This window comes from Macrobrachium rosenbergii, chromosome 34, assembly GCF_040412425.1.
Source record: "Macrobrachium rosenbergii isolate ZJJX-2024 chromosome 34, ASM4041242v1, whole genome shotgun sequence".
In the NCBI taxonomy this organism is placed as follows: Eukaryota; Metazoa; Arthropoda; class Malacostraca; order Decapoda; family Palaemonidae; genus Macrobrachium; species Macrobrachium rosenbergii.
Genome location: NC_089774.1, coordinates 1,562,174 through 1,574,372, shown reverse-complemented (window position 1 = coordinate 1,574,372; position 12,199 = coordinate 1,562,174). Strand labels below are relative to the sequence as shown.

Genomic DNA, 12,199 nt, shown 5'->3' with positions numbered 1-12,199 from the left:
AATCAGATCAGGAACATTTTTCATGGAGTTCAATAGTAATCATGCAAATAAATATGAAAAATAAAAACATGAAGACAGCAAGTCCTTTGCTATTGCCACCAGTGTGGAACACAAGGAGCACCATAGGCAGTAACCCAAATTTAATGGCTCAAGTTGAAAGGCAGGTAGGAGCACCATTGAAGTATAGCAACTAGGCTGCACTAGCAGGGACAGCTATTTGTAGTTATATGACTACAATGTTCATGAAATATCTAATCTCATAAGTTACTGCAGGCAGTCCCCGGTTTACGACGGGTCCGGCTTACGACGTTCCGAGGTTACGACGCTTTTCAAATATATTCATCAGAAATTATTTCCCGGTTTACGACGCATGTTCCGGGGTTACGACGCGTCGTATGCCGATCCGATGGAAGAAATATGGCTCCAAAACGGCAGAATAATCATAATTTGAATTTTTTTTTTATGAAAAACTCAATAAAAATGCAGTTTACATCGTTTTCAATGCACCCAAAGCATTAAAAGTAAGGTTTTCTTATGATTTTTGATGATTTTCGACGATTTTTCGGTTTGCGACGCGGCGTAAAAACGGAACCCCCATCGTAAACCGGGGACTGCCTGTACTTGAATCAATATAACAGATTTCACAATACTGTGAGTTTTTTTTACAATATTACCTTTCTTCCTGTGTTGCTTTGCTAGCTGTTCATTCACAGTATGGCTGAAAAGGTTTGCTTCCTTTTCATCTGCAAAATTAAGGCCAATCATCTGATCCTGAAAAATAAAATAATTGAAAATACTGTACAGAGATGTAACTTAATGTGTAATGCCTATATATTAGGAATGGTGTAATTGTTTAAATGATTTTTTTTTGTGTTTTTCTGTGAAGGAAATGAAAGATAATCATGTACAAACCTCTTGTGTTTGACCACGTCAACACTTTGTCGCATGGTTACTAAGAACCTAAAGGAATCTCAGGACGCTATCATTTCTTAAGTGAGTTACACACACTGTCCTCGTGACAGGAAAGAACATATGAGAACATATAGTAATACCCAGGACTTGCACGATTTGAGTTGTGCAAATTCACAGACATGCAACATTTTCATTGGAACCTAACTAATTATCATACATGAGTTTTTCACAGACACGCAAACATTTGAGAATACTGAGAAACCCTGCAAAAGTGTTTACGTTCAATTTTTTTATGTAATTTATGTTTTCAAGCTTTTATGTGTAAATTAAATAACATGAATAAAAGTAATAATTTTTCTCTCTCTCTCTCTCTCTCTTTTACTGAGATGAGAGGATTTTTATGGTAAATGTATATGTTTATTTGTTTTGTATGATAAATAAAATTTTTACCTAATAATAAGTACTAACTTTCAAATATTAATAAGATTAAATAATAATAATAATAATAATAATAATAATAATAATAATAATAACAATAATATAACTGTAATTACAAAATTCGTATGTGGTGCATATTTTAAACAAACAAATATTTTTCGAGGCAAAAAGCAGTCAGACATGTCACTTTAACATGACAAGAAGGGGTAGTGTTGCTGATTAGTGGTCAAAGGTTTCTTGTAATTCTCTCTCTCTCTCTGTTCGTTATAATTCATAAAAAATTTCATTCTCTTAAATAAGGACAGATGTTCTCTCTCTCTCTCTCTCTCTCTCTCTCTCTCTCTCTCTCTCTCTCTCTCTCTCTCTCTTGTAGTTAGCGCAACCTACGTATTACTGTTTCTCTGTATGTCTTTAACTGTACAGTAGATAATTTTAAGTTGATCTAATTTTACCTGTACCGTCTACAGACCGTCAATGTGCCGTTCCAAAACATAGAGCATTTCAGAACAAAGAGAAAGACACAGAATAAAGGAGCTTTTAAAAACGTGGTTGAGAAGACTTCTAAAACAGATCGGTGGAATGGGAGGAGAGGGAAATAGTACACTAATCTTCACACTCTCCTATATTCTTATGTTAACCATTTATTTCTTTTTTTAAGGGTAATGTATTAAGCTAAATTTTAAATGAAATTACAGTAACTTTAATATTTAAAAGTTAGTTCAATACTGAATTTCCATCTTTTGATATCTACCGTAAGACTAACTTCTCTCTCTCTCTATGTTATTCTCTGTGTCTCCGTTAATTCATAAATAATTTAACTTGATATTTCAAGTAAGGACAATCTCTCTCTCTCTCGTGTGTTATTCTCTCAGTCTCCGTAATAATTGATAAATAATTTCACTCTCTTAAGAACGGACAACCCTTATCTCTCTCTCTCGTTCATAGTTAACACTCACACATTTTTACAACTTATTATTTCTCTGTACGTCTTTACCTGTACAGTAGATAGTTTAAATTGATCTAATTTTACCTGTAATGTCTATAAAGCGTAAATGCGCTAGTGTGGCAAATACATTCTAAAACATAAAGACATAATGAGTTGTATTAGTCAAACTAAAAAACAGTTTGTTCATGAAAAACTTATTAAAAAGAGGTTGAGAAATCTTCTAAAAATAGATTGGTTGGAAGGGGAGAGAGACAGGAATTCTCTTCCAACTCTCTACTTTTATGTCAACCATTTATTTCATTTTTAAGGGTAATGTATTAAGCTAACTTTTAAATGAAATTACAGCAACTTTAATTTCATTTAAAACTTAACTTTATAATTTGGGAGCATGATTAGGGTCATATTTAGTGCTTAAACTTTAGAAATAAGCATTTTTTAGCATTTTTAGCGACCGTGCCAAACTTATGCGAAAATTCACCTTGCGCGAGGGGTCTGGAACCTAACCTTATGTAAGTTCTGGGTATGACTGTACGTGTAAAACATGTTGCCAATTACCATATTTAAATATCTTGAAAAATACTGAACTTTTTATACATATTTTCTGATCATGTTCCAGTCACCTCCGTACAATCTTTAGTAATAACTATGTTGTTAAATTGATCTTTTATGACAATTGTGAAAAACCGTAACTGGTTACCAGCGTGTGGAGTTTGTGTGAAATAGCGAGTGACAGATGGCAAGAGGGATTCGTAGGGGGACGCTGCCTAAACAAGCAGCCCCATTTTGCACTTTTATAATAAAGAAAAATGTAGCAGACTGGGTCACATTCATCATACCACCTTGTATCAAGTGCTCATGCTGTCATGCAAGAGATGTAACTTAATAATATTCATGCTGTCATGAATGTGTTACAAAAGTATACTGAGAAAAGTCGAGTTATTCAACAGGTATGACTAATGAGATATACAACTATGTCAAAAGGTTTTTGAAAAATTGCAAATACAGTACAGTATTGATAATTGGGACATGTGGAGTCATGCCCTTTACCTGCATAGGTCTAAATAAAACTGTTTGGGAAAAAAAGGAGGGAAGAAGAGGAAGTAAGTCCCTCCTGCCATAAACAACACAAACAGAAAGAGAATTCCAAAGCTTGACAATTAAAAGAAAGAGAAAATAACTGCCGAACACAGTAATCCTAACAGAACAAATTTCCACACAGTAAATGTTGAACCAAGCAATCATAATAAGGTTATACCGATTTCCATGGAGTCATTTCAAGGGGTGACGTGACCACATGGGTGTTACAAGGATGCCTGAGAGGAGGAAGAGGATAAGGAATCCCGCTTTTAGATTTTCTGGTGCTATGATGTCAAAGGACAATGACCCCAAAATCCTTTGGCAAAACAAATCCTCAAAATGTATCAGTTTTATTTTCTATTCCCCAATTTATATATTTATTATACATTTTCCTATAACTTTTCTCTCTTTGCAGGTTGATTTCCCTTTGAAGCCCTCTTGGATGTATAGTCTGTTGGCTCTGTCCATGTGGGCTTTTGTTGGAGACTGGATACTGGAAATGGTGCAGAGTTTCAAATTAGTCTGTATGAACATCTGGTTAGTGAAGGCAGATCAATATTTAGTGGTGTAATACAGTCAAATAGATTACTTTTAGGAGGGAAGACAGAAGTAGAAAACTCAAGAAGAGGTTAATTAGATAAAAATTAAAATAAGGAAGCTTAAAACAGAGCAGTCTAAGAAAAAACATAGAGTACGAATAAATTTAAGAGACGAGGGGGTTGGTCGATTAGAATATACTTAGAATGATATAAAAACAGTATATGTGAAAGGTGCAGAAGAAGCAGGTGGGCAAACAAGTGGCTATGGCAAGTCAAAAAGGGGTACAAAAGTGGTGGTGGAACAGAGAGGCACAATATTCAATTACACAGAAGGCAAAGATTTTCAAGGATTGGAGGATGAGCCAAGTGCAAGGTGCTGAGAAACAATATACAGAAGAGGAGACAGACACCAAGAAGAATTGGGCATAACTAGTGGAAGAAATGCAGAAGAGTTCAACAGAAGGAAGATGAAAAGGATATTTACAGAATATCAAAGTCACAGAAGAAGTATAGACAAGATATGGGTCAGTCAGGTGTCTCCAAAGAGATAAGGAGGAAATATCCTGCATAAGGATGATGGCATAAAACAAAGATAGTCAGATTATTAACCCTTACAGACTGGGCTAAAATATACAAGCATTCCCAGGTTAACGGCAGGGCTCCGTTCCTGGCCGAGTGCCGATTACTGGACATCACAATAATTATGGTAATAAACAGTGGTTACGAAGCTGTAAGCGCCGATAAACCAATTAACAGAGCTGTTAACCGGTTATTGGCACCGATAAACTGCTTACCAATGCCTATATACCGCTTACTGGCACCAAAAAATCTGGTTAACAACGTCGTTAGCCAAGCGTCGTAAAACCGAAACGCCGTTAACCGATGCCGCTGATAAGCGGGGACTGCCTTTACGTGAACATCCCGAGACTGGGCAAACCTTAAGGTTGGCCAATTAAAAAAAAAAAATAAATAAAATATCAGTGGAAAGAGGAAGATAAGCAAATATACATGGTATACGGAGAAAAAATTCTAAAAAGTTTTTTTTACCTTCCACGGGAAGTTGAAAGTGACTATTTCCAATCCTGTGTGGACCCTCTTTTCCATAACACTCGTGAAAATACATTAATTTTAGCGAGTTATACATGTCTTTTCTATTACAGTACCGTAATTGTTTTATTTTACAAATTTCAATTAATATTACAATCATAAAAGATGACGAATAAAACCAGCAACAATCCCTGAGTATACTTATGGGCAAATATATTCAAGATGTACTGGGACAAGGAGGTGTAGTGCCTTCCCCTTTGACATCTCTTGGGATTTCTTCCCCATCCACGAGTGTGGTGTTAATTTGTTAAGAGAGTTGCTCCGAGTCATTTATTGCCCCTTCAAGTGATTTGAAAATTTTCCCACAAAATTCCTTCAAACAGCATGGCATGAAATATAATTTCTCACCTAACACAGTCTGGATTGAACCCGAAAAGCTATTATTATGGCTCATATGAGCACGACCAAATGAAAGGGGTTAAAAGCATCTTTTAAACAGAAAATGAAACTGGGGATTATATAAATATGAGGTGTGCAAAGTCTTAATAGCTCAACAGATGTGAACACTTTTAAAACCATTTTTTTCTAAATTCTAGCCAATATACAAGAATGTGTCTATATAAATATGAGAGAAAGGTATGCATATTCTTGATAACAGTAAACAGCTTGATCAATTGACAGAAAACAATGGAAATGTACATAGAAAGAGAACTACTGGTTGTTTCAGAGACAAAATGGAGCTTGCACATTATGAGGAATATAATTTTCATTTATTTTTTCCATTTTATTTAATTTTTTAATTTTTTTTATATATTTTTCATTTTTGTGTAATATATACACTGGGTTTAACATATTTTACTGCCAATTTTTCAAGGAAGGATTAACAATTTTCATTTATTATAAACCATTTTTGGTGAACAAAAATCACATTGTCTTCATATTAAACTATGACTGTACAGTGCTATATGCTGTAGGCTAACTAAACTGCTGAATGCCTAGGCTAAATTTGCTTGACATGTGAACAAACTGAATTTGCAAATAAAAGGATCAGGAATGCAAATCTGTGGGAACTGTCATAAGCATATGATCTAGCAATTACAGCAGACTGATGAAGAATGAACAGGAAGGCACGAGCGTGACAGGAATCTAAGGTAAATTCGGGTAAAACTGAGGTTATGGTGTCCAGCAATCAGGGAGGGGATAGATTATTTATACAAGTTAGAGGAGGTCTAAATTTAAAACACGCTGAGGATTACAATTACTTATGATCTACTTTAACCCAGGAGGGAGGGTGTGAAGCTTAAGGTTTCAAGTAGGATAAAGCCAGCTTAGGATATATGTGGCAAAAGTGTGCGACAAAAGAATGACAAGTAAACTGAAAAAGATCTACTGCACTGTAATCAGACTAGTGATGATGTATGGTTCAGAAACAAGGGCAATAAGAAGGAAAAAGGCACAAGCTGGAGTGAACAGAAGTGAGGACGTTAAAATGGATTTTGTGATCTCGCTGCATGAAAGGCTGAAAAACTGAAGAAATCTGAGGTGCCGGTGTGGTAAAGATTATTTTCTGATAAGAACTGAGATTGAGATATGGGCATGTGGTAAAGATGGGCGAGTTGTAGGGAATGAAGGAGGGTTTGGTACGGTGGAACCTGTTAACTCTGTTCAGAATACTTAGGCATGACATTGCACTTCACGCTCGTAACTTGTTTATGTTTGTTTATGTTATGTTGTGAAGGGAGACGGAGTGAAGTGTCAAGATGTAGGCACTTGATCCTTCGTATCTCCAAGAAGTTGAAGTTTTATTTTATGTCTGCCTTTGATTTCTCCTGCCACACTGGTCTACACGATAAACAAAGCCTGTTAGGGGCAGAAGGCTCAGTGGTAGTGAAGGCAAAGGATTAGATGGTATGATCAATTGAAGGAGGATTTGGAGAAAGGTTTGGCAGAGAAAGATGCTTTCCATAGAAATATTTGGAGAAGATGCAACAGGGCAACCAACCCTTTATCTTAGGGACAGCTGTGGGGATGAAGAAAAATCATTATAATTTGGCTTTTTCAGTGTTTTAATATTATATTTGTAAAATATTTTGTGCTCACATTTGTTCCTGTTACTTAATCGACTCCCTTAATGGAGATTTTTGTTTTTTTTTAACTGTTTCTTATCCACCAGCCAACACAACAAAAATTTCATGAAAAAGACTTGATTCACATTCCCTCTCCCTTGTCTAAACTCTCATTGTTCACTGTCAATCATTCTATCGCCTTTCTTATTTCTCAATTAAAATCATACCATACACTTCATTTGCATACAGTACTTATTTTGAGATCCATTTACTAATTAACCTTTCTTTCTGCATTTACTTCCTTGTAGAACAACTTCTCATTCTCTCAAAAGTTACTGCTCAACTATCTACCCTTTGCTTACCTCTCACTTTCTGTAAAAATATGTATGAAATAAGTTCTATGGTGTGACTATGGAATATCAAGATTCATGGCCAGATTAGGGTGGGAAATTATATTACAAATCAGTAAATGGTGGAGATATGAGGTTTAAGGAGTCTGGAAAAAAGACTGAGACCTCAAAGATTGAGATGGATTGGACATGTGATGAGAAGGGATGAAGAACAGTTGGTTAGATAAGTAGTACATCCAAGTGCAGGAATAAGACTTGAAGGAATGCCCACAAAATCATGGAGTAAGGGGACAGATGCAGACCTATATGTGATGGGTATTCAGGCTGAAATAGTAGAGGACAAAGAGTGGAAAAGTTAGCATAAAAATGTTTATGATAATGTACAAGTTATTAAAAATCACCACTGTCTTTTCTGGACTGCTTTAATAACCTCATTAATTAAAAGAAGAGAATTAATGAATGGTTTTGTATTTTGTCTTTCACATCTTCCCTTCCCTTTAAGCCTTTTTCAAGAGCACTGGCAACAAAGTAGATACTTATTGCTTGAAATTCCTGGTTTTAACATAACCTGTAATAACAGAAGTCTCTTTGAGACGTGTTAATATGGAACTAACTGGTTTTTACAAATCCATTCTTAAAAACAGAATAACAAACCTGAGATTTGAGTTTCTGGTGGTGCATTCCTAATCGCATTCCTAACTGGAGCTGAGCCAGGTCCAAGAAGGGAATTCTCTGAGAGCGGGGACCCCTTTTTCTTCTAGGTGACATTCCTACACTTGCTAAGGTCTCCAAACTCTGAGCAAGAAGCCCGACTAAGAGTGGTACATCAGCTTGTTCACCATCCCAGTCAATTTCCACATTATCTCTACAGACTTCCGATGTAATCTGGGACCTTCGGTAACCTAAAGATATCTTTAGCCCATCCACCATGTCTACCCCTGTAATTTCTTCCCTTTGTGCTGAATTTAACACTGGGTCACTGAAACAGCGGCGGATCTTTCCCAATTTTTCATTATCAACACAGACTTTAAGGCCACCAACGAAGTCCGTTCCTGTAATCATTTCCGGTTCTAGATGCAGTACTGGGTCACTTATACAATGTACACTAATTTCCTCCATTTTAAATGTACTAGAGAATTAAAACATTTTGCAGAAACTCGGCACAAGAGAACTAACAGCATAAAGGTATCTTGAACGTTACTAAATGTACTAGGGCAGTCACATGGAGAGTACAAATGAAAAATTCAAGATCAAAACTATGTAAGATACTCCAAGTTCAATTCAAAACAGCACAACTCCAACAACAAATGTCTTAAACCAATAACAGTGTAACATGTGGCAACTAGGTTTGTGTTAGTACCAAAGGCAGTATCAGTGGTTTTCTTATCTATGTGAAATAATATATGTTTATCATCATCTATGAGTAAATAGGATGATTATGAAAGTTTAGGCTGAACCAAACAGATTAACAACACTGCCCTAAAATAAAAGGACTCCAATATTTATGAAAATGGTATAATGTGTAGTAAACTAAACAAAATGATTAATACCATTTGCTCAAAACTTGAGTTGAAAATATTCAACAGAGAGAATATAAGGACAAATGTGTTTAAGTCATACTAAGGTGTGAAAATAATCACTGGTGACTAAAATATAATTTAAGAGGGATAAAAAAATCTTGAACTGTATATGAAGAGATCATATCATGGCAACACTTCTAAATGGAATTAGGTTTGATATTCCTTATAAAAGCCTAGGAGGTGAAAACACATCAATTTAACAAACACTAACTTTCAAGCAGGATATTTAGGATTCTGAAACAATGCCACTGATCTTAAAATTACTTGCCTTAGCCAAAGTGACACCATTTTTAGAAACTAAATTTACTTGTGCTGGTAGATAAAAACAACCATAATCTCCCCTTTCTGAAAGATCTGGTCTTCTTAGCATATTTATGGCCTCAAAGCTTGGACTGGGCAAAAGACCTGGTCTTCTTCCTTTCCTTAATTGAACTGGCAAGGATGGAGTGTCAAACGCTGACAGCGAGGAACAATAGTTTGGCAGTGTGTTGTTTAGGTGGGTCACAAACAGATCCAACAAAAATTTCCTCAACTTCCTGCAGATCTCTGGGCAGACAGATGAGCTATCATACAGTCTTTCCCTAGACGAATCTGGGAATCACTGTAACATTTCATTCAAAGCTGGAGACTCTTCCTTCCTCACTCTCGGGATAGTTAGTTAGTTAATTAGTTATAAATGATTTGTTTAACCAGACCTCTGAACTCTTTTAGGGTTCTTCTCGGGCTGGAAAAAGAAGGGGGGAAAGAATACATAAAAAAATTAATTAAATAAAAAAATAAATAAATAAAAAAAGGGGGAAAAATTAAAATAAAAAAAATCAAGAGGGAAAGAAAAAAAAGGAAAAAAGGGGGGAGATTATATTTTATTTATCAATTTAATTTTGTTTAAGAAGAGAGTGACGATATTAATTGAAAAGTTATTGCCTTCTGCTAGAATATCCTTTATTGATTTATTTTGTAAATAAGTATTTCTTTCATGCTGCCATCTGGGACAGTCAATCAAGATATGTTTGATTGTTATTGGATAAGCCACCATGGTGGGATTGTCTGATATTTGGCTGACAACTTTGCCAGGCAGGTAACATGAGAGCTCTCAAAGGGTAAGAAACACTGCCTTGAACTGAAGCTATGTCTAACAAGTGGACAGCCCAAAACCCTTGACATCAGTGAATGTCAAGACGTCTAGAGTTCGTGAGATGAGAAGTAATTTTGGAGGGGCAGGGAATGGCATAGCAATTCCTGAGGTGGCTTCATCCAAATACATCCTAAGGTGCACAATCCTCCTTGATGGGTTCAGGCCTGACTTGTCCAAGTTGTTGAGAAAGCTATGTACTGACACAGATTGAGAAGGTAACTGAAGTGACTGCAAGTTCTAGGGCTGAGGTAATATGATCAGCCTGATGTTGAGATGCCTCAACAACCTGATGCCCCACCTGTGGCCCATACAGTACAGGAGGGTACCAACACAAGTGAAAACTTGAGGAGCTGTTGCAAATCCAGTACAGTACTTTTACTTAGGCAGGAAGGGCCTGTGCTGCAGATTACTGGGAGGTGTGACCTGATGGAGTAAAGATGAGCTTCCTGGGTGGGAAAAGTCTCATGTGCAAAGAGCTCTATGCATCATCAGATGGGTCATGAGAGGATAGGAACTCTGTTAGTAAAACACTGAGTTGTATCTGCACATGATGGAGATTTCATATGTACAGTACTCACTTAATCCATGCAAGCATTGAAGCAGTTGACCCTGGGAATCTGTGCCTAGAAGGATTGCCATGAATGAATGAATGAAGAGGATGTGAAGACTGAACCCACATCCTTTTACTAGATACAACCTGACAAGATAAAAATGACATTAACTTCCAAAGCCAGCTTCCAGAGAACAGGGTACCATTTATTAATCAATTTTCAAAATCATAAATTAATTTTCTACTTTTAATCCATGAGAAGTAGAATCTGTGCATGACATATGTTCACTATGTTTCAGCTACTATATGTTGTGTTTTTTGTTATGGTTAAATGATCCATAGTTGTAAATGCATTAGAATATTGATACAGTAACTGCTATAACAGCAGCGTTTACATGTTTTCTAACATGCTTTTTCTGCCATACCTCTCAAAACTCGCAAAAATGAAATCACATCTGTGTAAACATTTATCCATCAGTTCCTGTGTTATATTACTGTAGTTGAGGAAATGGGATCAATCTTTTGAAGAATACTATGCTACACAAACCAACAAATTACACTCAGATCTAAAAGAATAGCATCTGACACGGTAAAAAGAATGGTGCCACTGTGTCCTTCTTCAATATGATCATGACACCAGAGGGCCCTAGACTAATCAATCATTCATTCTTCAAGGTGGTAAATAACTTTACGACAGAGTGGGCCTCCATAAACAGTCACTAGATTAAGGCAAGAAACAAGCCATTTCATGGTTAGGGTCCTCAATATTCAAGATACTAACTATTCCTTAACGTTTAAAGTAAATTGCCTAAAAAGAAACACAGTACTATGTATTTACCTCTGCTTCAAACTGGTGGAAGAAAGGTTTGCAAGATGAGTACTTGAAATCATCGTACAGTTCCTGTTCGAACACACAAAATCCTCCATAAATATCAAACACCTGCAAGGAAAAAAAAAAGGTCATCTTTAGCCACTTTGGCAGCAATACTAAAAAAAAAAAAAATTATTTTTCATTCTAAGCTATTAAATTTCCCTACCCAATTTGGTGTCTATCAGGGTAACATCTTAACATGCACATACCACAAAAAAATTTTTTTGGGGTGTGTATTTGCAGAGTTAGAACAACTGTTTCTCAAATGACATTCATCTGAAGTATATGATCTAGATTTACGACGTAGAGCTTGAATAACTGATCCAAAAGGCAAAAAATGAGATGTCCTATTTAAGATTATCTGGGCTAAATGCCTTAACATGAATGGATCTACAAGGAGAATGATTTTTGCCCTGACTCCTAACACCAAGTCTCTCTCGAACCTTGAAGGGCTAACATAGTACTTCCAGCAATGGGCTGAAATCTTCTGTTTCTCATCCTGATCTATGGCATTTTATCAAGGTAATACTACTGGAAGTTTTGTATTAACCCTTTCGCTTACCAATGCCTGATATAAATGTCATTCAAATTCATGTCCTTTGCATTTTGACGACTTACGCAAATGTCAAAACAAAAACGACTGCACAAACCAACTGACAAGATAAGCATCATTTTCAGTGTTCGTGAT

At 36.0% G+C, this 12,199-nt stretch overlaps 1 protein-coding gene across 9 annotated transcripts in view; it reads right to left on the bottom strand.

Annotated features, from left to right (window-relative positions):
* Positions 1–12,199, bottom strand: part of LOC136856043 (actin nucleation-promoting factor WASL-like) — a 62,870-nt gene that overhangs the window by 25,394 nt on the left and 25,277 nt on the right. For 5 of the 9 annotated variants that reach the window (XR_010858202.1, XR_010858203.1, XM_067133605.1 and 2 more), the window contains exons 4-5: positions 11,479–11,580; positions 675–771 (exon numbers count right to left, since the gene is read on the bottom strand). Coding sequence is in view for 7 of the 9 variants with exons in the window: in XM_067133605.1 (XP_066989706.1) it covers positions 675–771; positions 11,479–11,580 (199 nt within the window). In the remaining 2 variants the exon portion in view is untranslated. Of the gene's footprint in view, positions 1–674; positions 772–8,029; positions 8,678–10,668; positions 10,788–11,478; positions 11,581–12,199 lie in introns of those variants that run through there. The other 4 variants (XM_067133602.1, XM_067133601.1, XM_067133603.1 and 1 more) reach the window with 2 other exon arrangements.